Here is a 12,795-nt window from a genome sequence, read left to right on the forward strand (position 1 = left end):
GAGCAGGGTTTAGGGCTGTTGTACACAGAGTCGCTCTGAGTTGCAAGTGACTCGACAGCACATAACAACAATCCCAAAGCAGGCTGTGGTTAAGAAATAAAGAGACAGAGAAGCTGAATGGGGCATTTGAACCATTCCTCTTGGATCCCGGAGGTGCCTTGGCTTTCTCTGGGTTTTACATAAGCATGTTTCTCTAATCTTCAATGTCATCATCATAATTATCAGTCTTAGTTAAAGGTTGGTTCTGACTCAAAAGCACACAACAACAACAACCACCTCTTCCCAAAAGAGCCTGGTAGGATGAGGACAGTGACCTCAGTCAGTTCCAATGACCTCCAGGGTTTTAAAGCAGAAACCCTTTGAATCTGGAAGGGTTAAACAAATCTCACTCTGTCACTCAACTGGTTATGTGATCTTGAATTATACACTTCATCTTTTTGAGTTTCAGTATCTTGCTCTATACAATGAAGACAGTAACACTTAGATCATAGAACAAAGAAGTAATGGCATGGCACTTGCATAGAGATTACCTCTGCGCCGGCTACACTTGTAGGTGTGTCACATTTTGATTTGCTTTCCTGATCCTGGTATCCTGCTCTAGCTGTGAGAACCCCTGATCCTCGTGCAACTGACCCTTTTCTATCTCCACCATCTAATGCAAGGATGAGCGAACTACACAACCCAGGATTGAATCTGGACCACTGTCTATTTTTTGTAAATCACGTTTCATTGGAACACAGTCATGGCCTCTTGTTTATGTATTGTCTATGGCTAATTTCCAACAGCACAGTTGAGTAGTTACAACAAAGACGATATGGCCTGTAGAGCTTAGAATATTAATGAACCATTTAAGAAATAAGTTTACTGACCCATGATCTAAAGCATATAAAAGTTTAGAGTTTGCAAAGGGTCTCTGCATGCATTCTCCCAGCTGTGCTGCACTAGTCTGCTGAGACATACACAGCAGTGCCTATTATCTCCAGAGATGAGAACTTGAGGCTCAAAGTTGTGACCTAAACAAGGTCATGCAGAGGAGTCGGAAGGAGAACTGGTCTGATGGCCAGTCAAGTGCTCTTTCTACTGCCCTGCAGAAAGTTTCGAGTGTTTCCAATGAGAAACCCATACTCTCCAGCCCAGTCTCCCCAGGCGACGGAATGGCACACAGTGGGCAACTGACTACTACCACAAACTACTAGGGTCTGGCTGATGAGGACTTAGCGATTTCATAATTGCTATTCTTAACTAAATTGCAGTTTTCATGAGGAGACAGACCCTGTCTGTTCACTGCTGTATGTATCCCAGAGCCCAGCATGCTCCAGATGCTCACCAAGTGTTTACTGAATAAACGAAGCTAATTACACTCCTGACGATTAAAAAGTCCCCATCCTCCCTGACTGGCACCTTGTTTAAAAGACTCACCTTTCTCTTAGGAGGAATCCTGTTCTATCACCTCCACCACACATACAATTACCTATACACCTGGCAGACATCCTTTGTTCTTCTCTCCAAATCATTATCAAGTCCTGTTACTTCGACTCTTCAATCCACCCACTCCTCTCCAGCCCTATCTTTTTCAGATCTTCATTCTCTGAAGCCTGAATTGTTTAGCCACCTCTTCACTGGCCTCTGTTTCTAGCAGAAAGCTGGTAAAATTATTTTCCATCTAACTCTTGACAGGGTGGCTACCCTCTGACCTCTGACTGTACAGCTGAGCCCCAGCCTACTTCTCTGCCTCCTCTCTCCTATCCATGGCCTAGCCACGTGGAGCTCCCTGGTGATCTCTGCTGTGCAGTATGTTGATTCTTAAATTCTGTTGGGTTAGACTCATGGTCAGATGTGGAGCTCCTAGACTTGCTTTACTTTGATTCACGTTCAATTTGAATTTGCATAGGAATAGATGATGGTGTGCTCCACAGTCAGCCCTGGTTTTGGACTGCTGATTATGAGCTTCCCCAGTATCTCTTTCCACAAATGTAGTCAACCTGATTTCTGTAAAATCCATTGGGTGAAGTCCATGTATATAGTCGCTGTGTATGTTTTCTCAAAAAAGTATTTTCAATTAAGAAAGTATTCATTGTACAAAATTTTATCATGTGAGCTCCAGCCTCATTTCTGTCACCAAGGTCACAATTTCTAACTAACAGTCTTTCTTCATTTCCAAATTTTGCATTCAAATTATCAATTATTATTACTATATCTTTATTGCATATTTGATTCATTTCACACTGTAAAAGTTAGAAATCCTCAATTTCTTCATCTTTAGCTTTTGTGATTGTTGTGTATAGTTGAGTAATAATTTTATTAACAGGACTTCCTATATGCAAATGAATAGTATCCTATTACTCACAGCATTATTCTTCAGGATAGATCTTGAAATGCTCTTTTTGATGCTGAATGACGAATCATTTGTCTTTGTCATTTCCAGAATAGTAGATCATGTAACTGACTGATTAAAAATGGCCAGTAAAGATAAACAATCAATTTACAAAATAGGCACAGGGTATGAACAGACACTTCACCAAAGAAGACATTCAGATGGCAAACAAACACATGAAGAAATGTTCAAAATCTCTAGCTTTAAGAGACATGCAAATAAAAAAAAATTATATTATCTCACCCCAGTAAGAACAGCAAAATTCAACAGAGCAACAAACAACAAGTGCTGGCAAGGTTACGGAAAACCTGGAACCCTTATTCACTGTTGGTGGGAGTATAAAATGGTTCAACTACTATGGAAGGCAGTATGGTGCTTTCTCACAAAGTTGGGAATAGAAATACCATTTGACCTAGTAATTCCACTACTGGGAATATATCTTAAAGAAACCAGAACTGCCACCCAAGTAGATATTTGCACACCCATGCTTATTGCTGCTTTGTTCACAATAGCAAAGAGTTGGAAACAGCCCAAGTGCCCATCAACAAACAAATGGATAGAGAAGCTGTGGGATATTCACACAATGGAGTATTATGTAGCAATGAAAAAATAAGGAACTCATGAAATATACAAAATGGGTGACCATGAAGAACATTATGCTGAGTGAAATATCTCAGTCACAAAAAGACATATACTGCATAATGCCACTGTTATAGAACAGGACTGACATGGAGGTTGAGGGGAAACTAAGAAAAGAAGAGATAAATAATATAAATAAATAAATATTGAAACAAATGTGGGAGAGAACTGTATAAAAGAAATATATGATTAGGTACTATTGGCATGACAAGAGTCCAGAATAAGTGTTGCATAGTAAAGTCATCGGGGGTGGGGAGGGGTGTGCCTGTATAACAATGAAAGAACTTTATTTCCAAAGAAAAAAGTGAACTGGGGGGAGTGAGAGCAGGGAGGAAAATGTGCAACAATGAATGAATGAATGGAAATCCAAGTTCTTTATAAACTTTCATTAAAATCTAAGGGGGATAAAAAAAGAAACACCATTTGACCCAGCAACTCCACTCCTGGGAATACACCCTAAAGAAAGCAGAACTGCCACCCAAGCATCTATATACACACACACCCATGCTTATTGCTGCTTTGTTCACAATAGCAAAGAGTTGGAAACAACCCAACTGACCATCAACAAATGAACAGATTGAGAAGCTGTGGTATATTCACACAATGAAATACTATACAGCATTGAAAAACAAGGAACTCAGGAAATATTATAAAAAATGGGTGACCCTGGAGGACATTATGTTGATTGAAATATCTCAGTCATAAAAGGACAAACACTGCATAGTGTCACTGTTATAAAATAGGTCTGGTATTGGGTTTGGGGGAAAACTAAGAAAAGAAAGAATAAACAATGTATACTGCATTGAAACAGATGAGGGAGAGAACTGTTTAAAAGGGATATATGATTAGGTATTATTTGCATGACAAGAGTCTGAAAAGAGAGCTGCACAGTAAAATGGACTGGGGGGGGACTGTATAACAATGAAACAATTTTTTTTCCTTTTCAAAGAGAAAAGCAAACTAGGTGGAGAGGAAAGCAGGGAGGAAAATATGCAATAATGAAGGAATGGAAACGCAAGTTCTCTATAAACTTTCATTAAAATCTCAATAAAAAATGCACACTCATGTTTATTGCTGCTTTGTTCACAATAGCAAAGAGTTGGAAACAATCCAAGTGCCCATCAACCAACAAATGGATAGAGAAGCTCTGGTATATTCACACAATGGAATACTATGCTGTATTTAAAAACAAGGAACTCATGAACTATTATACAGAATGGGTGACCCTGGAGGATGTTATGTTGAGTGAAATATCTCAGTCACAAAGGCACAAATACTGCATAATGCCACTGTTGTAAAATGGGACTGACTCAGGGTTGGGTGGAAACTAAGAAGAGATAAATAATGTTCACTGCATTGAAATAGATGAGGGAGAGAAATGTTTAAAAGGGATATATGACTAGGTATTATTGTCATGACAGGAGTCCAGAATGAAAGCTGCATAGTGGAGTAGACTTACGGGGAGGGATTGTATAAAAATGAAAGAATTTTTTTTTAACTTGATAAAGCGAAGCGCGAACTGGACGGGAGGAGTGGACAGGGAGGAAAGTACAACAGTGAATGGATGAAAATCCAAAGTCTCAGGGGGCTTCTGGTGGCCTAGTGGCAAGAAGCTGAATTGCAATCCCAGAGGTTGTTTTGTGCCGTCAAGTTGCTTGTGACTGACTCATAGCGACCCTATGTACAACAGCCCTAAATTCTGCTCTGTCCTGTGCTAATCGCACTGTCTCTGACACTCCCATCCCAATTATCCCAGTCACTGAATCAATCCACCTCATAGAGGGCCTTCCCCTCCTGCGCTGTCCCTCCACCCTCCCAAGCATGATGTCCCTCTCCAAGGACCGGTCTCTCCTCACAACATGTCCAAAGTACATTAGACGGGAACCTCAGAATCCTTGCCTCCAAGGAGCCGCCCGGTTTAACCTTTTCCAGGACGAATCTGTTTGTTTTCCTAGCAGTCCATGGTATTCTCAATACTCTTCTCCAGCACCACAGCTCAAAGGCATCAATTCTCCTTCTATCCTCCTTGGTCATTGTATGAGGTTCAAATTCACCAGATGCTCTGCTGGAGGAGGGGCAATCTCCTCCTGTACCAGTCAGAACTGGTTGATCTGGTTTGACAGTACACACAAAGTAATTAAAAAAAAAAAAAGAAAAGAAAACCCAAAGTCTGTAAACTTTTATTAAAGTTAATTAAAAAACCCTCTTTTTAAAAAAATGGCCAATACTAGTCTACCTCAGTTCACTTATGCCTAGGAATACATTCCACTTCATTTTTGACAACTTCTAATTTTCATAGATTCATACTTTATAAATCCCGTTTTAATTATTAATGCATATACATAAAAAATGGCTAGAACAGTATATTTAGAGAGAACTTCCAGAAGTTCAAGCTGGTTTTGGAAGAGGCTGTGACACCAGGGATATCACTGCTGATGTCAGATGGATCCTAGCTGAAAGCAGAGAATATTAGGAGAATGATATTTGTGTTTTATTGACTATGCAATGGCATTTGACTATGTGGATAATAACAAATTATGGCTAACATTGAGAAGAATGGGAATCCCAGAACAGTTAACTGTACTCATGTGAAACTTATACATAGACCAAGAGGCTGTTGTGAGAGCAGAGCAAGGGAACACTGTTGTTGTTATGTGCTATCGAGTCATCTGCAACTCATAGCAACTCTATGTACAACAGCTCTGAACCCTGCTCTTTCTGAGCCAGTCTCACTGACTCTGACACATCTACCCTCATTAACCCAGTTACTGTGTGAAATCATCTCACTGGGGGTCTTCCTCTCCTACATGGTTTAAAATTATGAAAGTTCTACATCAAGGCTGGTATCCTCTCTCTGTACCTAGTCAATCTGTATGTTGAGAAACTCATTTGAGAAGACTATGAAGAAGAATATGGCATCAGGATTGGAGGAAAACTCATCAAGAACCAACATTATGCAGATGACACAACATTGTTTGCTGAAAGTGAGGAGGACTTGAAGCACTTGTTGTAGAACATCAAAGACTACAGCCTTCAAGACAGATTACATCCTAACTTCAAGAAAACAAAAATTCTGGGGAGCTCTGGTGGCCTAGTGGCAAGGAGCTGCAACTACAATCCCAGAGGCGCACAGTTCGAATCCACCAGATGTTCTGCCGTGGAAGGAGGGACAATCTCCTCCTGTACCAGTCAGATGTGATTTGACGGTACACGCACACAAAAATTTAAAAAAAAAAAATTCTTACCACTGGACCAGCAGACAACATCATGATATATGGAGAAAAGATTGAAACTGCCAATGGATTTGTCTTACTTGAATTAACAGTCAACACACCTCATACTAGCAGTCAGGAGATCAATATGGTATTGGGGAAGTCTGCAAAACAGGGACCTTTCCAAATTACTGATGGACAATAATGGCAGCTTGAATACTAAGGTGTGCCCAATTCAGGCTATAGTCTTTTCAATCACCAACTATGCACCTGAGAGCTGGAGAATGAATAATGATGACAGAAGAATTAATGTCTTTGAGCTGTGGTGTTGGAGAAGAGTACTGAATATCCCATGGACTGACAAAAAGAGCAAAGAGATACATGTTGGAGAAAGGGCAGTCAAAGTGCTCCTTGATGGAAAAGATATTAAAGTTTTACCTCACATACTCTGGGTATGTTGTTAGGAGAGGCTATTCCTTGGAAAGGGGCATCATGCTTGGAAAGGTGGAGGGTTGGTAAAAGAGGAAGACCTTCAACCAGTTAAGGCTGACACAATGACTGATACAATGGGCTTGAGTATGTCAGAGATGATAAGGATGACAGAGGATAGGACAGGGTTCAGATGTTGTTTATAGGATCTCTATTAGCTGTATACATGAGTGCGTGCGTTTGCGCGCGCGCACACACACATATGACTTGATGGCACCTGATAATAACAACATGTCCATTTCTCCTCATTTTGAGTCTTATCACATAGGCAAATGAAAATTCTTCACTGAGTGAAAGCTTTATTCCATCTAAGTCATTATGGTAGAGTCTATTTTGAGGAGGCAGCTCTGCCCCAGTTGCATTTTAAGTGACTTCCAACCTGCGGGGCTCATTAGGGAAGGTGTACTTCCAATTGAAGCCTTTCTCCATACCTATTCAATCTGTGAGTTAAGTAAGTCATTCAAGAAGCTGGACTATATGGAGAAGAATATGCCATCAGGATTGGAGGAAGATTCAACAACAGCTTGTGTTAAGCAGATGACACAACACTGCTTACTCAAAGTGAAGAAGACTTGAATCAGTAAGTGAGGATGATCCAAGACTATAGCCTTCAATATGGATTACATATCAACATCAGGAAAACAAAAATCCTCACCATAAGACCAATAGACAACATGATGACAGTGAGAAGTCTCAAATTGTTAACAATTTCATTTTACTTGGATCCATAATAAATATTCATGATAGTTGTTGTGTACTGTAGAGTTGGAGTCAACCCACAGCTGACTCTCTGGTGGGTTTTTAGAAGCAGTAATCGCATAGGAGGAGACTTCCCACTATTCATGATAGTAGGACTCAAGAAATCAAAATATTTGTTGCATTGGAGAAAATCGGTTGTCAACGACCTCTCCAGAGTTCTAAAGAGTAAGGATGTCAGTTTAAATACTAAAGCAGGCCTGATCCAAGCCATGGTATTTTCAATTGCTTCCCATGCATCTGAAAGTTTGACCATGCAATAAGGAACACCAAAGAAAAATTAATGCTGTTATGTCTTCACACTGGATGTAAGGCCAAGGACTTAAGGAAGGGACCAGAGAAAGAAAGGAAGCTAAAGAAGCTTTATTAAGGGGTCACCTGGGTGGGATTCCTTGGTCTGCAGAGAGAGAAACAGACAGAGGGACAGACCAGGGAAATACCGCACCCTAAAGTGGATTAGGGCAGGTTTTATAGTAAGGGTCTTTAGGGAAGGAAAGGAGGGACATTGCATTGTGGTTTAGGCAGGTGAGTGGTTCACTCCCTTTGTTGACATATTGCTTTTCCTTGAATCCTTTGTTTTCCCTCTGACCTTGGTCCCAGCCTGACAAATGCCTTTGAAATGCAGCATTGGAAAACTGAATACATCATGGATTGCCAGAGCATAAACAAATCTGTCTTGGAGGACATGCAACCAGAGTGCTCTTTAGAGGCAAGGATGGTGAAGCTTCTTCTCATTGACTGTGGAGCTTATTATCAGGAGGAGATAGTCCTTGTAGAGAAGCATCATGCTGGGAAGGGTAGAGGGGTCAGGAAAAGAGAGGAAGACCCTCAATGAGATAGTCTGACAGAGTGGCTGCCACAATGGGATTGAGCATGACAGAGATCTTGAGTGTGGTGCAGGGCAGGGCAAGCTTCAGATCTGCTGTCCCCAGGTCTCCAGGAATTGCAGTCAACTTGAGGGAACTAACAATTCCTTTCTGCAATCTTGAGCTGAGATTCACTCCCTTTTTGATAACATAACCTTCTGACCTTGTATAAAAAACCTTTTTAGTGAATTCAGAGGGAAAATTTTTAGTGAATTCAGAAGGAAATTTTAATAGTTTTAAACTTCAACTTTAATGGAATTACTGTTAGTCTTGCTCTGAATCAGAGACTTTCCCACTTTCCGGTTTTGTTTTCCTCTAAAAAAGTCAAAGTCTTTTCCCCAGGGACAGTTCAGATCAAGAGACCAGCATTAGGCAGATGCAGGAAGTTCTGGGTACCTTTAACCCAATGCCCAGGAACACACCTTACATAGGGAGATTAGCATTCAGCTAATACAGTCAGCGCAGGAGTTGCCAGCGCCACTAAACAGTCCTGTTTCATGTTGTCCAGAGGACGCCATTTTGAAAGAAGAAAAAGACAGTGCACAGAAAATGACAGTGCAAAGCACTAAGGAGACAGATGCCATCTTGAGGCCAGTTGTGCGTGCCTCCTGACTCACATGATTTCTCCTTTTTCTAAGGTTTCTCCTTTCCCTTCCCTCCTACAGGGAGCTCTGGCAGCATGGTGTGTAGGGAGTTATGCTGCTACACCAAAGCAGGCATTGCTCTGGCGGTTCAAATTCACCAGCCGCTCTCTTGGGAGAAGGATGGGTAAACTCCTCGATGCAATTTATTTACAGCCTCTGAAAACCTGCTGGAGGGTCAGCTATGGGTCAGTTCTGACTTGACTGGCAATGTGTGAGAGTGTTCCCTCCTAACAGCATTGAAAAAACATGAATTCTTCCCCATACCCTTATCTTAATCTCCATATACTCCTTCCTAATCTCCCCTTGATGAGGCAGATTTGAGGGTCAGCGAAAGAGAAGACTCTCAAAAGACGGACTGACACAGTGATGACAACAATGAACTTGAGCCTGGTGGAGACTGTGAGGACTGTGCAGGACACGGAAGGGTTCCAAGCCGTTGTTCACAGGGTCGGAAGGAGTTGCAGGCATCTCGACAGCATGCCTTCCATCTCCTATATGTCAGTATATACAAGACAGCTTCTGCCTTTTATGTTTCAATCTCTGCCTTCAAGATAGGTTTTCCTGGTGGCAGGTGGCAGAAACGTGTTTTCTGGTAACAAAACGTCTTCCAGGAAGTCTATTCTGACCCCTCCCTGTGGCTTTCTGATACATACTTACATGCACAAAGTAGTAGAAATGCCTTTTATTCTCCCCTGTAGCCTCATGTTGTTCTTGAGTTGATTCTGATTCCTAGTGATCAACTCCCTTTACTGAGGTTCATATAATTCTTCAATTAAATGTTAAAGTTTTGGAGGGCAGGGCCATCTGATTGATAGTCCACAATGCACTCTATAGCAGGGATACAGGAATAGAGAGGATCACAGTGTCAATTTGGGCCCAGGGAGACATCAGGTCTATCACCTGCAGTGCGAAATAAATGGAGAATTTCGGCTTTTTCTTTGTTCAGCTCCCATTTCTACTGGAGGCATTATATGGGCTTAATAATCAGCTCAGCACTCCATAGATACACTGAGCCAGTGAAGCGAACATTCACAATGTGGGTGGACAACAAGAAAGGCTGCTGACACCCGGAGAAACTTACCCAAGCCGGGTTCTGCTAGAACCACCCAGTCTCCTGGCTTCACCCCAGTCACATGGCTGCCTGCTGAGACCACTTGGCCAACACCTTCATTCCCTCCAACGGCAGGTAGTTTGGGAAGGAACCCATAGTTTCCTAAGACAGAAGAGCACAGAAGGACATACATCTAAGATAGGACAGTAAGAAAACACGAGCTTTGGAGTTAACCGACCGAAACCTGATCTAAGTTCTGCCTCTGGTTAGTTGTGCAACTAACCTCTCTGAGCCTCAGCATCCTCATCTGTCACCAGTTGCTGCTGAGTCTAGTCTGACTCACAGAAACAGCACTCCATAGGGTTTTCAAGGCTGTCGCCTCTCAAATGTTGAGTGTTGGCCTTTCTTTTGGGGGCACCTATAGGTAGATTTGAACCATCAGTAGTCCAGCGCTTTAACCATTTATGCTATGCAGAGATTCCTCGTTTGCTGGAGTAACACTCCCTACCATCCATGGTTACATGTAAGTCTAATAAGATAATCTATGAAATAAGCCCAGAGTATCCTATTTCTGTGGTTTCTCCCCACTGCAATCCTAACTCTCAAAAAGCTTCACATTCCAGAGAGGGGAGGCTGGGAAGGGCTGACAGTCTGCAGACAGGTTTATGTGGAAAACAGCTGCTGCTAAGCACAGGAATTTCACACCTGCACCTGAGGAGGAATGAAAATGAGGGGGCAGCTAAGCAAAAAAGCCAATTAACATAATCCACAGAAACCAAGGTTACCTTGGATCATATTTATGTCAGCTGGATTGATAGGGGCCGCTAGCATCTTCACACGGACGTCTGATCCGCCCACAGCAGCCAGCTCCAGGTTCTTCAGTCTAAGCACAAAGCCAGAGAAAGATGTTAATGTCACCCAGGCTAGACAGGGTGTCTTTCACTCAAATCATCTCCCCAAAGTAGGTCAGGCAACATTTTGGAACTGCCGTTGTATGTCCAATGTTCTGATAAAAAAGAGAGGTGCTGTAAGAAATCAGCCCAGGATACAAGTTAACACTCTCCTTACCTGCAAGCGAGCTTCCCTGGTGAGCTCGCAAACTCACTGTTCACTGTGGCGTAGAAGGTGGTTAAAAGCTTTGGTTGGCCTACATTAGGTGTTTCCCAGAAATACTTGCTTCTAAGAATCGCCTGAAATGGTCACTATGCATACAGACTTTTGGGCTCAGCCCAATCTACTGAAAATCCAGATAAGCAAATCCAGATAAGGGGCATCCCAAGGAATTCTTATGAACAATTATCTGGGAAACTCAGGGCTTGTCCATTTATTTGCCACTTTTTGGGGGAGGTGCCCCAATACATAGAAGGGAGGAGACATTTCTGTTTGTTGTCGCATGTTGTTGTTGTAGTGGAGGAAATGTAGAGATGGCCTTTGTTGTCCGGAAAGAATCCCTTGAGTGACTATGACCTATCCCTTGGAGCACTATCCTTTCTGGGTAAGGATTTCAGTGCACCTGGACAGAAAGCTGGGGGGCTTAAGTGTGAAGCACCACCACAGTGTAGTTCTGTCAACGTGGGCCTCCAGGCTGTTGTTGGTAGGTGCTAGAGTCTAGTATGATTCATAGGACCCTGTACTACCCTATGTCATCCACGTCATCTCTGACACTCTCAAACCCAATGTGGTAGTCACTGTGTCAATCCACCTGGTTAAAGGTCTCCTTCTCCTTTGCTGTCCCTCCACCTTTCCAAGCATGATGTCCCTTTCCAAGGAATAGCCTCTCCCAGCAACATGCCCAAGAGTGTATATGTTAATTCACTCACAGTGGGTCTTAGACACCATCTTTATCCCACCTGAATTTTGCTAAATGGGTAAACGCTTTTGAGGGAAGCCCAACGTGACTATGTCCAAGTTTTATTCTTGTAATTAAAAAAAATTTTTTTTAAAAAGAAAATTTTATACTGGTTTACTTGGTGGTGTAGTCTGTGAAGAGCTTCACTGCTAACTCAAAGCCTTGTCTCTCTGATGGCTGAAATCTACCAGCAGATCTGTGAGAGAAAAAGGGGCACTCTCCTGTCATGCAATTTACAACCTTGGAAATCCAATGGAGGGTCAGCTATGACTCAGTTCTGATTTGACAGCAATGAGGTGTTTTTGGTTTTTTTTTTTATTTTATTATTATTAACCTGACAGCACTGATGAGTGGACTAGACTTGTGGACCTGTGGCTTTTTAATTACCGTTGATGCCTTTTATTTCTTTCTCCACACTCCTAAGAGTTTATGTCTGCAATGCTTTCTCTGGATCAAATGTGTTTCTGAAGCATTTATTCTCATTTTTACTTTTCAAAAGACACAGAACTGCCAACCAGAGGTTCTTAGCATGAGGTGATGATGCCACTGCACTAACTGATGTAATTCCACACACTTACTGGAAATATCCGTTCTCTTAATTATACCGGAAGTTTGGTTGATCTTGAGGTGAAAGCATTTTTTAAGAAATGTTCATATTGTATTGGAAGTCTTAGCGATAGCAATAAGACAAGATAAAGACATTAGAGGTATACAAATTGGCAAAGAGGAAGTAAAAGTATCCCTTTATGCAGATGACATGATAGTGTACTTAGAAAACCCTAAAGACTCAGCAAGAAAACTATTGGACCTAGTTGACCAATTCAGCAAAGTAGCAGGGTACAAGATCAACATACAAAAATCAGTTGGATTTCTCTACAGTGACAGAGAGAATACAGAGCTGGAGCTAAGAAAAGC

At 41.8% G+C, this 12,795-nt stretch overlaps 1 protein-coding gene across 1 annotated transcript in view; it reads right to left on the bottom strand.

Moving 5' to 3' along the window:
- MECR (mitochondrial trans-2-enoyl-CoA reductase) overlaps positions 1–12,795 on the bottom strand; it is a 51,036-nt gene that overhangs the window by 16,521 nt on the left and 21,720 nt on the right. The window contains exons 2-3 of the mRNA XM_006894988.1: positions 10,817–10,914; positions 10,062–10,193 (exon numbers count right to left, since the gene is read on the bottom strand). Coding sequence (XP_006895050.1) covers positions 10,062–10,193; positions 10,817–10,914 — 230 coding nt within the window. The remainder of the gene's footprint in view (positions 1–10,061; positions 10,194–10,816; positions 10,915–12,795) is intronic.

Source organism: Elephantulus edwardii, unplaced genomic scaffold (genome assembly GCF_000299155.1).
Source record: "Elephantulus edwardii isolate Elephantulus edwardi_28Jun2011 unplaced genomic scaffold, EleEdw1.0 scaffold00152, whole genome shotgun sequence".
Classification (NCBI taxonomy): domain Eukaryota; kingdom Metazoa; phylum Chordata; class Mammalia; order Macroscelidea; family Macroscelididae; genus Elephantulus; species Elephantulus edwardii.